The 14,258-nt window shown below is 33.2% G+C and overlaps 2 protein-coding genes across 2 annotated transcripts in view; one reads left to right on the plus strand and one right to left on the minus strand.

Annotated features, from left to right (window-relative positions):
- The window catches only part of LOC113399175 (thrombospondin type-1 domain-containing protein 4-like), a 117,032-nt gene extending 107,383 nt beyond the window's left edge, over positions 1-9,649 (plus strand). Inside the window, exons 7-16 of the mRNA XM_026638257.2 lie at positions 3,272-3,455; positions 4,356-4,516; positions 4,590-5,138; positions 5,220-5,486; positions 5,563-5,704; positions 5,781-5,956; positions 6,231-6,423; positions 7,106-7,177; positions 7,851-7,973; positions 8,184-9,649. Coding sequence (XP_026494042.2) covers positions 3,272-3,455; positions 4,356-4,516; positions 4,590-5,138; positions 5,220-5,486; positions 5,563-5,704; positions 5,781-5,956; positions 6,231-6,423; positions 7,106-7,177; positions 7,851-7,957 — 1,851 coding nt within the window. The 3' untranslated portion in view covers positions 7,958-7,973; positions 8,184-9,649. The remainder of the gene's footprint in view (positions 1-3,271; positions 3,456-4,355; positions 4,517-4,589; positions 5,139-5,219; positions 5,487-5,562; positions 5,705-5,780; positions 5,957-6,230; positions 6,424-7,105; positions 7,178-7,850; positions 7,974-8,183) is intronic.
- A 2,098-nt stretch (positions 9,650-11,747) lies between these two features.
- LOC113398203 (thrombospondin type-1 domain-containing protein 4-like) overlaps positions 11,748-14,258 on the minus strand; it is a 63,573-nt gene continuing 61,062 nt past the window's right edge. Inside the window, exons 13-16 of the mRNA XM_026636834.2 lie at positions 13,716-13,891; positions 13,125-13,299; positions 12,768-12,857; positions 11,748-12,159 (exon numbers count right to left, since the gene is read on the minus strand). Coding sequence (XP_026492619.2) covers positions 12,056-12,159; positions 12,768-12,857; positions 13,125-13,299; positions 13,716-13,891 — 545 coding nt within the window. The 3' untranslated portion in view covers positions 11,748-12,055. The remainder of the gene's footprint in view (positions 12,160-12,767; positions 12,858-13,124; positions 13,300-13,715; positions 13,892-14,258) is intronic.

The raw sequence follows: 14,258 nt of genomic DNA on the forward strand, positions 1-14,258 counted from the left end.
ATAACCATTCCTTGCAATGTCGATATAGTGGCTACCTAAGTCACCAACCTCGGGAACCAAGTTGTTATGACCCTTGTACCCGTACTCCGTAGTTACACTGATGCACAGGTTCAATGGAACACAACAATATTGCCATTATTAAGTATTGCCTTAAATTAATAATTATCATTTGTTGATAATTGATGGCACAAAGGAATAAAATAAAAAAATACCAATTAAAAAGATAAAATAAGCACGGACAAGATTTCTGCAGATATACAATAATAACAATAAAAATAGTGTTGCTGCTTGGCGTTAAGTGGTACCTCTAAGACGGAGTTGCACAAAATCCTACCACCAAGTATATAAATATGTAGAAATACATCTACCATATATCAATTTTAGATATATTTTTTACTCGAGTTTCGAGTTACTGTATATTAAATGTATTCGAACATAAAGTGCTTCTCATAAAAAATATATATTTAACTGTAAATATTACATAAGCAATTTATATCATTCTCGTTATATTGATACCAAAATAACATACTCGTAAATGTTACTCGTAGCTCATAAAAATACGACGTGTCCCTCGTAACTGTTGCACGTATATTCTATTCGAATGATAGTAAGTCTTTTAAAAAAAAAAACATATTGAAATATTAAAAACACCTTTACTGTTTGACATTTGAAGACTCACATTTACTTGACGGTAGGGATTTTGTGCAAGATTGTCTGGCACATCATCAGATATTCTACCGCTAAACAGCAGTACTTAGTATTGTTGTGTTCCGGGTAGAAGGATGAGTGAGCCAGTGTAACTACAGGCACGAGGACCTTAATTCTCAAAATTGGTGGCGCATTGGTGATGTAAGGGAGGTTATTATTTCATACATTGGCAATGTCAATGGGTGGTGTTGCCTCAACAGACAAGTTTGAAACACAACATTAGCAATATTATTCAGATACAATATGTTGTATCTTAATAATATTACTCCCATGACATAAATTACTAAATGAAAATGTTTAAAAAAAAAAGGAGTGCTTGTAAATAAATAAACGTACAACTCTATAATACTCTATTATTCGGACTTTCATTAGAAGTGACAACAAAACATCCAGGTGTCAGTTATTGTAATATTTTGTTTCGACTCTTACTAATTCCTATAAATTATGACGAATGAGGAATTCCTATTTTAAAATTGCTATATTTTGTACATTATGAGCGGGTAGATTGCCCTATGAATCATTATCCTAAATTGCGGGCTTAAGAATAGTCAATGCGAGTGTAGTTTAAATTGTAGACATTTGCTACGCCTGCCAATATCATGTTTCAATCATCGGGTCGCCCACAGAGCTACGATTTATTAGACATGCAATTTAATCTGATAAGCGATTATTCTTTTAAAGCGCTTATTCTATTTTTATAGGCATATTATAGCTTGCCTTTCTTTTTAGAGCTATATCATATACCGACCGAAACAAAAACAAGTGTTTTATTTATGTGTACGAAAATAAAAATTAAAACGTTACTGTAAACATTTAAAATAATCAATATTTAAAATGTTTTGCATTTTTATATTAATTCTATTAAGATATAGCCTTGTAACATATTAAATGTTATGTCCATTACATGAGATTGTAATCAGCGGGAAATTGAAATTGTTAACACATAAATATATCGTATGAATTTAAATCAGCTTGATCAATTAGTCGCATATAGACCACTTAGTCATTAATCTTACGACGTAACGTAAGAGTTTTGGAATATTTCGATCTGTAAAGGTTTATATGAAATTCTATTAAAACTAACTTTACATAATAACTATACTATTACATTATAAAAGACGTAAAATTTGTGTGTTTTCGTGTAGGGGGTAATCCCCGAAACTAATGATATAATTGAAAATGAATGAATATGTACATATTCATATCATTTTATTTATAAAAAATTGTACCCTTGCGAAACCGAGGCTGCTAGGTAGCTAGACAAAAATACGTTTATAATATAGATATGGAGTTTTGTAAATTGACTATCAATATTTATTAAACAAATTAGTATAGTGATATGCATGATCAGCTCAAAATTATTATATTGACGTATGAGGTTAGATATAAAAGAATTTTGACATAACAAGGAATTTTATATATATACAGATATTTCTATTAAAGTATTATTAGCTATACTTTAATAAAACAAAAAAAAACGAATAAGAATATCAAAAACCTTATAGGAGTCCATAACAGTCTCTCTATCTTATATTCTCCCAAACTCAAATAAGAGGTCAAAATTTATCGCTTATTCTGTTAATCGGAGTTTAAAAACGCGTTTCATTCGAAATACTAGATGGTTCATTGTCGTGCGTGATTGAGTAACCTGTAACATCCCACAAATTCTTACATTTATAATGTTCGACTTATAACTCGCATATGGATGAAATACAATATGAGAAGAACGCTCATTGCTACGAGTATATTACTATAATTACTGCGCGATGCCGGCGGTCTCCCGACGACATCCGTGTAATATGCTGACGTGTTAATCCTTACCCTGCGTTGCTGTTCGTAGATCACCTCATGGGAATGACCATGGCGAATATAATTTTGCGTAAAATTATGAGTGTTGTCTATTTTTAATCGCTATTTAAAGAACATTCTGAACATCAATTGGAATCTACAAATGGTTCGTTTTAACTTATTGCATAAAAGTATAAAAATTGTTAAATAATTACGCATATTATGCGATTCAGAATGTATACGCATTTTTGCATGCATGTTCGTAAGAATATAAACGTTTTTTTTTTTGGTAATTGCGATGTGCACACTATTTAAGCAGGGAACAAACATAAACTTGCTACTATTTACCAAATTAGTATTATTTGGTGGGACAATGTATACGTTTTACAAACAGCTGCGATCATGTTCAAAATATTTATATTATTAGCTTAAGAAAACCGTTAAAAGTTTGTGTGCTAAAGGTTATTATAGAATTAACAATTTACAGATAAGAGCACGCATTGGGAATAAAACGATCACCATACTATCTATTTTCTATCTATTTTCTTCTCAGGTTTAAGGTTCTTCTCTGGTCTGAGATGTTTCTTTCCAGATGGTAGAATTTTGATAATCGGCAAGAAAGTCTTATGCTTCTATACAGATATTTATGTATTACTTATAACATTTTTAAACTAGTCTAAATACATAATTTTCTTTTATATAAATTATGTTACAAAGATATTATATTAAAAAGTTATTACTATCAATTATTAATATCTGTATTTTTTGTTCTTAGGTGGTAGGCCGCGAGGGTGTGCTGGCAACGACGGCTAACCGCGACATGCAATGCGGTCGACGCCTCGTGTCCGGACTTTTCTCTCGGCCTCGCCTGCCCCTGGGCTACTCTTATGTGACGACCATACCGCGTGGCGCCTGCAGACTCAACGTCTCAGAAATCGTCACCAGCGAGAATTACATCGGTAACACATTTTTAATGGAAAACTTTACTATCGTATGATTTCGTTTTGTTTTAGATCAGATAAGCCGACAGATATGAGACCTTTAAAGTTCTTGCTCCATAACGATTATCTTAAATATCTATCTCCCTATTATTATCTACTTAGATGCAAATGTTAATTCTCTTATAACCAGGTGCGCAAGATATATAATAAGTGTCAATAAAATGCAGTCCAAGTACTGACAGAGTATGTTGAAATATCTATGATTAGGTCATGACAAATTAATGAAGAAAATCATTACAAATTAGGTCAAATTTAAAGAAATAATTTCATAGACTCGAGGTAGGTTTGATTGAACTCGGTCATACTAGTTCAATTGTAGATATACTTAGTAGTAAATTAGCAATGAGCAGATGTTGGATCCAAGGCCGTTTATTAAATCTTTCGGTCACAATAGTGCCAGCCAATATGTATCAATTTTTATTAAAGTTATTTGGTTCTCGAATATTGGGTCAATCGAGATTTTAATAGAGAGATGAAGAGTACACTAGTGCAAAGATCGATGTCGAATCGATTTATAGGAATTGCACGCGTACAGTCCGCTGGCGCATCGCTTCAATAGAAGCGCCTACGCCGCAAATTGTGAGATAAATGGAGATAGCCGCCGTTACAATTGGCGAGTAATTATTTGCATGACGCACTGCCAATGCTCGAGGATACCAATTCGCTGATTGTTCCGTAAACACTAAGATCAATACCGGTACATTTAACGTATTAACTACATGATCAAATATTTGAAACGTAACATAAACGTCTCAATTAGATATAAATGATATCAAAACAGAAAGAGACTAAATTATTTAATATGTAACTCTAAAATTATTGTTAAAGTAACATGGGGCGTTTTTTTTTTATTTTTAGCACTAAGAGTATCCAATGGCTCGTATATCATGAATGGCGAATTTGCTGTCAGCGCTCCAGGCACTTATGAGGCAGCTGGCGCACGATTTATTTACTCTAGATCTTCTGGTCTGGACAAAATATTTGCGATGGGACCTATTCACCACCCTGTTGATATTATGGTAACAAATAACCAAATCAATAATATAATATTCGATATTTTGAACACAGTATTAAAACTAATTTTGTTTCTAGGTCCTATATACTCAACCCAATCCGAACATAAAATACGAATACCTTACGGATTCATTGCCAGATGAAACTAGTAACGATATTCCAACTTCGAACAGTGAACCTGAGCAAACTCATCATCAAATTCAAAGACACCATAGACACCACAATGCCGAATCTCACACGAGAGCCTTAGAAAAATCAGGCCCATCCCTGTCGAAGCAACCAGAATTTAGCTCTGTTGAAAATCAGTATCAATTAGACACTAACGTTATTGGTGACAGGAAGTTTGTATGGAAAATTGTATCATACACGCAATGTTCGAGAACTTGCGGAGGTGGTCTTCAAATTGGAAAGTTTAAATGTGTTGAGCTTGATGGTAAAGAAGATCGTGAAGTGTCCCCAGCTCATTGCACCGGAACGCCACCTGCATCTAGACGTAGACGGTGTGGAGTGGCTCCTTGTCCCCCTAGATGGAGAGCTGCTGCGTGGGGACCATGTCCAGTGTGTGGTCCGGCTCATCGTACTAGAATAGTTGGATGTGTCCAAGACCATGCTCGAGGTATTACTAAGGTTTGTAGATTAGATGAATAAACATTAATTCTACAGTTTTCGAATTTTATTTGAAAATTGTGACAAACAATAATTTTACAGATAAGTGACCAAAAATGTCCGCTACCTATGCCGCCAAGTGAAGAAGCTTGTGAAATTCCTAACTGTGATGGAAAACCTGCCTCAGAAGTCTCGCCACGACTTGATGCAAGACGACAAGTTCGTCCAAATGATCGAGTTGACACATTCCGTGAAGGTCCTGTAATATCCCTTGCTTCTAACGTATCGGATAATGAAATTAACCTCACACATGAACCCAAGTACAGCTTCACTGCTGCTGGAGGTTGGCTCTATACGGAATGGTCTGAGGTAAAAATAATTCATTTAGAACCATCGAAGTAACTTACTTTGTTATGCATTTAGTAACTCTTGTTATTTTTTGCAGTGCGTAGGCTGGTGTTTAGGAGGTGGAGTACAGTCTCGTGCAGTTCGCTGCGCAGAACCTGACGGCTGTGCAGCTCACCGAGCTCCTCATATTTCTCAAACATGCTCCTTAAGGAAACAGTGTGATGCGCAATGGTTTACTGGTTAATATAAAATCTTACACAAAGTTTTTTTTTAATGTTAGACTAAAGCATATAAATAATATCAATTTTACTCTAGGTGACTGGTCAGCATGCTCAGCGGCTTGTGGTGGACGACAGGTTAGAGGAGTGATTTGCATCGGTGGAAACGGCAGACGGCTGCGTGATAACTTGTGTAAAACGACCAAACCTGAATCAGAACGAGCGTGTGGAGGAAATTGTGCTCCTTCTTGGTATCTCAGTGATTGGGGAGAGGTAAGTACGATTAGATATCAACAATTTTTACCGGTATTAAAGCTTTGTGCACCCAGACGGGGACCCCTTTGTTGATTGTTGATGTTGATTTTATATTGTCATAACTAAAAATCAACAAGCCAATGAATCATCATATAAATACTAACGCAATAAATAAGGTATATTATTATAATTGTAGCATTAATCCGAAAGAAAAACACGCAACTGCTAGAAAATACTAATTTTGCCGATGAAAAAGTGATATATAGCTGACACAATAATAAACTTTACTCAGTGCACCGGTCCATGTGAAGCTGGTATCCAAACGCGCACGGTGTGGTGCGCGCGCGGCGGCGAGGAGGGCGCGGGCGGGGCGGCCCGGGACGCGGACTGCGCGAGCGTGCGCCCGCCCGCGCGCCGCTCGTGCGTGCCCGCGCGCTGCACCACGCGACCGGTCGTCAAGCCTGCCATTAGCGTTGTGGCTACAGGTAGGAATTAAACAAGATATGTTATTATGTTAATTTATAGCAGATTAGTCTCAAAAGACTACTATCAAAATAAGAACCTACATATGTTTATATGTTATGTGCAAGTCAGTGTAAATTTAATTAAAATGTAATCGTAAAAATATCGACTAAAATACATTTTGTGGGCTATACAAAATCTAGGTAGTAGTCACTTCAATGTACGAGCCATTTGTTTTTTGCTACATAGTTTACAACAATCGAAATAATGCCAGATACAACTAAAGAATTGAAGACATTAACAACAGATTTATTATGTTTCTAATTATTTTATGCCTATTACGTTAAGATAAGACAATGGTCTGAAATTTACTGCGAGATGCAAAATAGTACTTGAAATGAAAAATAAAAACAAAAGTCGATCTTGACGCAACTTCAACTTTTTACATATGAAAAATAAATCAACTATTATAGTTTTTTGATTTGTAGGAGGGGGGGTTGTAGGTGTTTAGTACATTTAGCCGGGATAAAAAGCGACCTATGTGCTATTCCAGACTCTATTCTAATCTATCCCTGTGCCCAATATCATTCGTTCAGCGTATCTGATCCAAACTTCCGAATTATTTATATATAAAGTGTTTAATAAACAATATTATTTGTTGACAAACCGCTCTCCTGAAAGGAAAAATAAATATTTCTATTACAGATCCGCAACAACGTGTAACGCGACACCAAAGCCAAAACACACAGAACGTCAGAGAACGTTCATTTAGCAAAGGTAACTTTTAATTACTGCAATAATTAAGTATTATCGTACTTACAATTAAAATAAAACTAAACTAAAACTGGGTGGCTTCGTAAAAGTCCGTAAAACTGCATACTTATATCATTTAGTGTATAATTAAAACTGCGACGCGGTTTCATCTGCTGTATATTTTGTGTCAAGATGAATATACAACCTCTCTTGTACAAAAGTTTTATAACATTAGATAAAATTACAACCCATTTTAATAAAGTTATATTTGATAAGAGTTATAACCACCTATGTTTTTTAAACTGTAACTTTAACTTTAACACGCGTGTGTCGTTATAGACAAAATTGCGGTTACTTTTGGTCAATAAAAAATAAATTATAAATAGTCAAATAATTGACGAAATAGTAAAGACGTTTTCATTTAAAGCCTTTATTTAATTCTTTTATTTAACAAATGTTACAATATACAACAGTATTCACTAATATGGATATTATTATTACAATATTCATAGCTAAATAAGGCTCTAAAGTGCCTAAAATCTTTACGGATTAGCACACTATGGAATTACGAAAGATCACACACTTATGCACTCTAACTTCTCCAGCGGAATTAGCTAGTCTACGATATAAATATATTCTCTTAAATATATGAGTGCATATACTATTAATATACTTATACAATATATTATGTGCACAGGGGCATGCGCGGACAAGCTCAGCAACTGCGCGCTAGCGGTGCAGGCGCGTCTCTGCCACTACCACTATTATGGCGATAACTGCTGCCATTCTTGCCACGGTCGGTAAACGGCAATCAACCACGGTGAGTTAATCAAAATATTTAATCAAATATAACTGAAATGAATCGAGATGTATTATTCCTATTTTAAATCGATTTTCAAAATTGGAATGTTATTAATAAATCGAATATATTTAAATTTTATATTGAGATTAATAATACGAATTAGCACCAGTATCATTTTACATAAAATAGTTCATGCTTAAATTTAATTTTGTTTTTTTTTTCTTACAGGTAATGTTAGAAGCAAAGGAGTTACGACTCATAGTATTGTGATACAAATGAACTTAAAGTGAACATACCGACATGCATACAAATAATAACGTATGTATGTGTAAAGTTGTTCACTTTCAGTAATTAAATAAAAATGTAATTAACTACATTTAAAATAGCTTTTTAACTCAAAACTTATTAATTATAAGAAGTTTCACTATACATAAGGCTAATGAACTTTTCCTCTTATCAATTTAAAAGTAAAAAATAATATATTACAATATATATAAATCTATTTTTATCAATAATAATAAATAGAAGTTCATTTGTCAAGTAACGTTTGTATTTCTATAAGTTAGGAATTAATTTTATGATCTCCAGAATATAGACGTAATATGGTGTTTGCCTCTCGTGACACGAATCTTTAGTAATAATCTGGTGATAGGGCTTTGAGTAAGCCCATCCGGGTAGGTATCACCCACACCTATATTCTACCGGAAAACAGCAATACTTAGTATTGTTCTGTTTGGGTTAGTAGGGGGAGCCACTTTGCGCAAACGACATAACATTTTAGTGGTCAAGGTTGGTGGCTATAATATAAAGGATAGTTTCTTACAGTACCGATGTCTGAGAGCGGTGTTGAGACCTTACTTCTTACTACTATACCTACCGGTTTCCATTAATTAATTAAATAAAAATAATAAACAACTTATGTCACTAAAGGTAAATACCATTGAAAGAGAATGTAATACATGAAAATATATCATATTTATATAACATTAAAGCATATTATTCCTTATTCACAATTGTATAAGCTTGCCTCTGTCATTTTTCTGAGTTCTGAAATATATTAATTATGAGATTTCTACAAATGTATTATAAAATATATTTAGTTAACCATTCAAACTATATCATAGATTAGTCATTAAATTTAATATACGATTTAGTTTAGGGTTTTATAGTATTCATTATAAATTAAAAGATAATGTTTCTAAATGTAATTAAGGAACAATAACATTGTGTTCATTATTTATTGATTCTGAATGTGTGAACAAAGAAATGGACGCTTAAGGCGGCGCCACACACGATTAATTGTATCGTTAAGTGACAATCAAATGTCGCCAAGGTTAAAATAGCAGAAATGAATGCATACTATACATAAACAGATGTTATAATCAGTTTTATATACCGATCGATCATATTCTTAATTTAAAATATACAATTAAAAAAAAAACAATTCTCAACCTATTGTCTACGTGTGGAGCTGTTCTTATAGCAAATTTCATGTAAATATTTACATTATTTTGTATAGCGCATTTATTTACCGGCTGTAAGTATTTATGTTATAGGTAACAAACACAATAATTTATACCGTACCATCACAACTATGTTTATTTTTAAATTGGTTTTGCTAATGTAACGGCATTTCTGTCTGTACTAATAACACGTATAACAACGTACAAAAATATTAAGCTTTAAACACCGAATTTTGTTTTATTTTCCTTTACCTTTAAATAATATTTTCTACAATTGTTAAATAATATATATTTATAAAATTTAAATCATGTACAATCATCGTTTGTAGAACGTATCATATTTTTCAACATTAAATTTATCTATTATTTATTATTAATATTTATATAAAACCCGTAGCCCACTTAAAATTAATATTGATAGTTGTAAGCATGGAAGGAAAAGCTGTTTCGTCCTTAATACTATCTAGTTTGCAGATCAGCAGCTCTAAGATTTGTATTGTTTTTGTACTACACATATCACCCAACCCAAAAAGTATATGTAGATGAAATTTGTACATATTAAAATGAATAATATCATTCAAAAGAACACATAAGAACACATAAGACGGGCTTGTACAAAATCCTCCCGCCAAGTAAATAATTTTATAAAAAATATTATTTTTATTGAATAATATTTTTTACAAATATACTGATTGCAAACTAAACATGAATGTTTGTTGCATTTTGAATACAAATATAGGAAACGAGTGATGACATCACCTCAATAAGTAAATGATTTAAAAATAAACAATATTAGCAGTTTTCAGCTTCCGGTATATCTGTCATCATTTGTAATGACCTCATACAAATAATGTTATGTTTATTGTATGTATTGTAGCAAATAACTCATTGGTCTCGTTATACAATAAAACCAACAGCATTATATAAGGCATTGTACACGAGGCCTATGTCAAGGCAATTGATAATATCAGTAGGGTCGTTAATATGTCGCAAGAACATTAACACGCTTGTCACGTCAATAGTCAAAACTTAAAGCAGGCAAACCTGCAAATCGCACTTACTTAAATAAATATTATACCGACGTCTTCTCCGAAACGAGCTGCATCTTTTTATATAAGTTTTATGAATATTGGTTAAGTCGTTATTTTAGTAAGGCATTTGAGAATTATATTTATTAGAATAGATTTGTATCATAATACCTCAGAACGTCCAAGTAATCACTAACTTCATTTTGTTTTTAACATCTGTAGTTCAAAAATATACGGGATTACACAGGCATTGTTATACTCACAACTAGGACTGTTACATACTTAATTTATAGATACTGTAATACCTTGAAAATAAACTACTATTAGGGGCAATAGCGTTTTGCACGAGAAGGTAGACGACACTATGATGCAAGATAATGTATAGTGAGTCTGTGGGCAGCTTTGAGTGATGAGTCTCCTATGGTAATATAAAGCTAAGTACATAGATACTTTAGTATTATTATTATTCTGAATACTATACTGTACACAAGCGTTTCCTCGCTGTGTGCTGACAATTTTTTTTTTATATTTAGAACATTATTTTGACACAAAATCTTCTCTCTCAGACATTTATTATGTTCGTGTCTTAATAAGACAACAGCCTCGAGAATGGCAAACTTCAAAGACTACTGACCACTAAATCCTGGGTTGAAATGCCTCGTCTGTTTTTTTTCTGTCAATTCCCAATAGCAGCCCGCAGTTTGGAATTAGGCATTGATTACACTTCTGCTGCTAATCCTCTCGAAATGTTGGTTTACGAGAAGATCCTGACTTGCCTTCTTTAAGAATAGCTACCGTAGACAAAACAGGATAGACATCATATTATAATAAGATACTTTATTATTATTAAAAAACGGATTTGTTCAATCAAAATAGACTATATTCAAGTATCTATATCTTAAATAGAAAATGATGTTACCGAGTTCGATTCCACCGAAATTAAGCGACAAATAATTTCACATGAGCCGTGATGGCCCAGTGGTTAGAGCGCGTGCATCTTAACCGATGATTTCGGGTTCAAACCCAGGCAAGCACCATTGAATTTTCATGTGCTTAATTTATGTTTATAATTCATCTCGTGCTCGGCGATGAAGGAAAACATCGTGAGGAAACCTGCATGTGTCTAATTTCAACGAAAGTCTGCCACATGTGTATTCCACCTACCCGCATTGGAGTAGCGTGGTGGAATATGCTCCAAAACCCTCTCCTCAAATGGAGAGGAGGCCTTAGCCCAGCAATGGGAAATTTACAGGCTGTTAATGTATGTGTAATTTTACATTATAAATAAAATAACAATTCCATATAGTTTTTGTAACGCACTTTTATTGTTTTTTATTTACATTATACGTTCAAAATATTGTAAGAACCATTGAATTGACTCTTAAATTAATACAATGTCATAATACTTATGTGCTTATGATTTTAATAGAAAATAAATATCACACCGAAATACAATATGAATAAAACTATAATTATTATTCGCTTACACAATTATTTCGAGTTATTTTTGTAATGCTAAGTATAAAAGTTCGTGTATATAACTGTCCGAACGTTAGTGTGATCGAATTTAAATCGATATTCAAATTTCATTCGATATTAATGTAAGTAATCATGTTACTTTACAAGAATCGCAACAATTTTGTATGTAATATTTGTAGTGACAAAGTCTGGCTTGGACTGCGAGCGAGCAGTTTGGCAGTTTGTCTTCGCAGTCTGTAACAATAAAAAAAAAAACAATCATAATTCCTATTACACTTAATTAACATTTGTGATATTACAATAGACAATAGCTCAGTGGCTAGAATATGCAAGATCAACCGAGTATCGCTAAGAATGCATGTGATTAATTAGTATTTATAATTCAACGGTGAGCTCCAATCTAGGGGTGAATTCTACTAATTTATAACGATAACGATACGTTCTCGATTCTACTTCGACACAGAAATTAACCTCAGCTTAATAATAACTCAGGTCCAATTCTTATTTATATCGGATCCAGATTATATTTCACCTACATCAACCAACTTAGTCTGAACCGCAACTGGATCGTTATGTTTATGTATAGATACTCAGCTAAACGACAACGATTACCTTTTGATTCTAAAGCGATAAACTGTTTATGTGTTAGGAAAATTAAGCTCCTGTATGTTTCGAATACAAGTATATTTCATGTGAATGCAACAACTCGCATTGAAGGAGAGTAGTGTTCCCAGAGGCCCATAGACCAGTAGACGGTCTACAGTCTCATATTTTACTACTTTAAACTCCAGTGCTGAATGAAAGAGTAAATAAAGTATTCTCAAACGTTTAACTAGTTATACCTTTTTTTTCATTGAATGTGTTATAGTTCCTTTGTGTGGTGGACGTTGGTGTGTGTGTCGTCGGTATTTCCGTACCCGCTTTTTGAGACTCTGAAATACAGTCGTATATTTAAACTTATATATTTTAAAATTTATGTAGAAGTACTTCTTACCACTTATGATATAAAAAATAATACCGATACAATATTATTAATTGACTTTATATTATATTTTAAGTAATTTATTTATTTAAATAATATATTAAAAATTAATAATTATATTTTCAAATAAAATATTCATGATAAAATATTTATTTGAAAAAATCATAATTATTTTTATAATGAGAAAATAATATGTTTATATAATCAAAAATATTACCGATGGTTAAATCTGGTGGTATAGACGGTTCGACAGTACACTTGGGCTCACAAGCGCGATTAGCTTGCCGTCGGGGTGTGATACAGTCGTCGTCACTGGCAGCACTGCCGTCCGCGCGTGCGCACACGACTGTACGTCTTTGTATTCCTACACCGAGCGTGCAGTTACCAGTACACTAAAAATAAATGCTTGCTAATAAATGAATAAATATTGGTAAAAAAAAAAAATTGGTTTCGAATTGGTTTGAAGCGAAGTTATTTTCGCTACATGTTATGTTTTAAAAGAAAGACACAATAAAATATCGAAATTTAAGAACATTTCCGCATGAATATAAACAATAACAAAAATTGAGTTTAAATATTAAATCTTATATAATATAAATAGACAGAGAAAAAGGTCGGCTGGGGTGTCATAACACTTTTTCCTTACGTAACGATATCTGCCAGTTCCAAAAAAGAACCTCCTACTGCCGAGAGAAGTCTGCCTATCGCTGCCGTATGTAAGAGAAAAAGAAGCCCGACAAACTGGCGCCGTAACGCGTTATGTAACGAAGCAGTTTACCCTCCCATAAGAAGTTTAAAAAATCTGTACCTGTCCCCATTCACTAGAGTACCAAGCGGGTGGGCATTCGTTTCCACATTTCCTTTCGCGCTCGGGCTTAGCGTCCTTACAGGCCGAATCTCGAAGGTGTCTCCCACTCCCCCCTATACAGAGTACTCCGCGAACTTGCATACCTCCACATGGAGATGAACAGGGTGACCAATCACCTAAAGTTTAAAAAATATCTTAGTTGTAGTTCATAAATATATTATTCATCTACATTTTCAGCAGATTGATAATTTAAATTTACAAATGCAAGTTCGATATCAATGTTATCTAATATGTTTTATGCAATTAAAAGTCGTTAAATGAATTTTCAGTTTATACCGTCATTTGTTATCAAGATATTCGATATTTAAAAAAAAATCACGAACACAAATATACTAACGAATATAGGGCGGAGAATCACCGACCAAAAAAACTTATTTGTCAAAGTTTACATATAAAAACGAACTCATTAATATATATATTTCCAAATGGTAATAAACTATCTGCAAGTGTACTCTTATGACTTTAAAAACTCAACTGTTATTT

Source organism: Vanessa tameamea, chromosome 18 (genome assembly GCF_037043105.1).
Source record: "Vanessa tameamea isolate UH-Manoa-2023 chromosome 18, ilVanTame1 primary haplotype, whole genome shotgun sequence".
Taxonomy (NCBI): Eukaryota; Metazoa; Arthropoda; class Insecta; order Lepidoptera; family Nymphalidae; genus Vanessa; species Vanessa tameamea.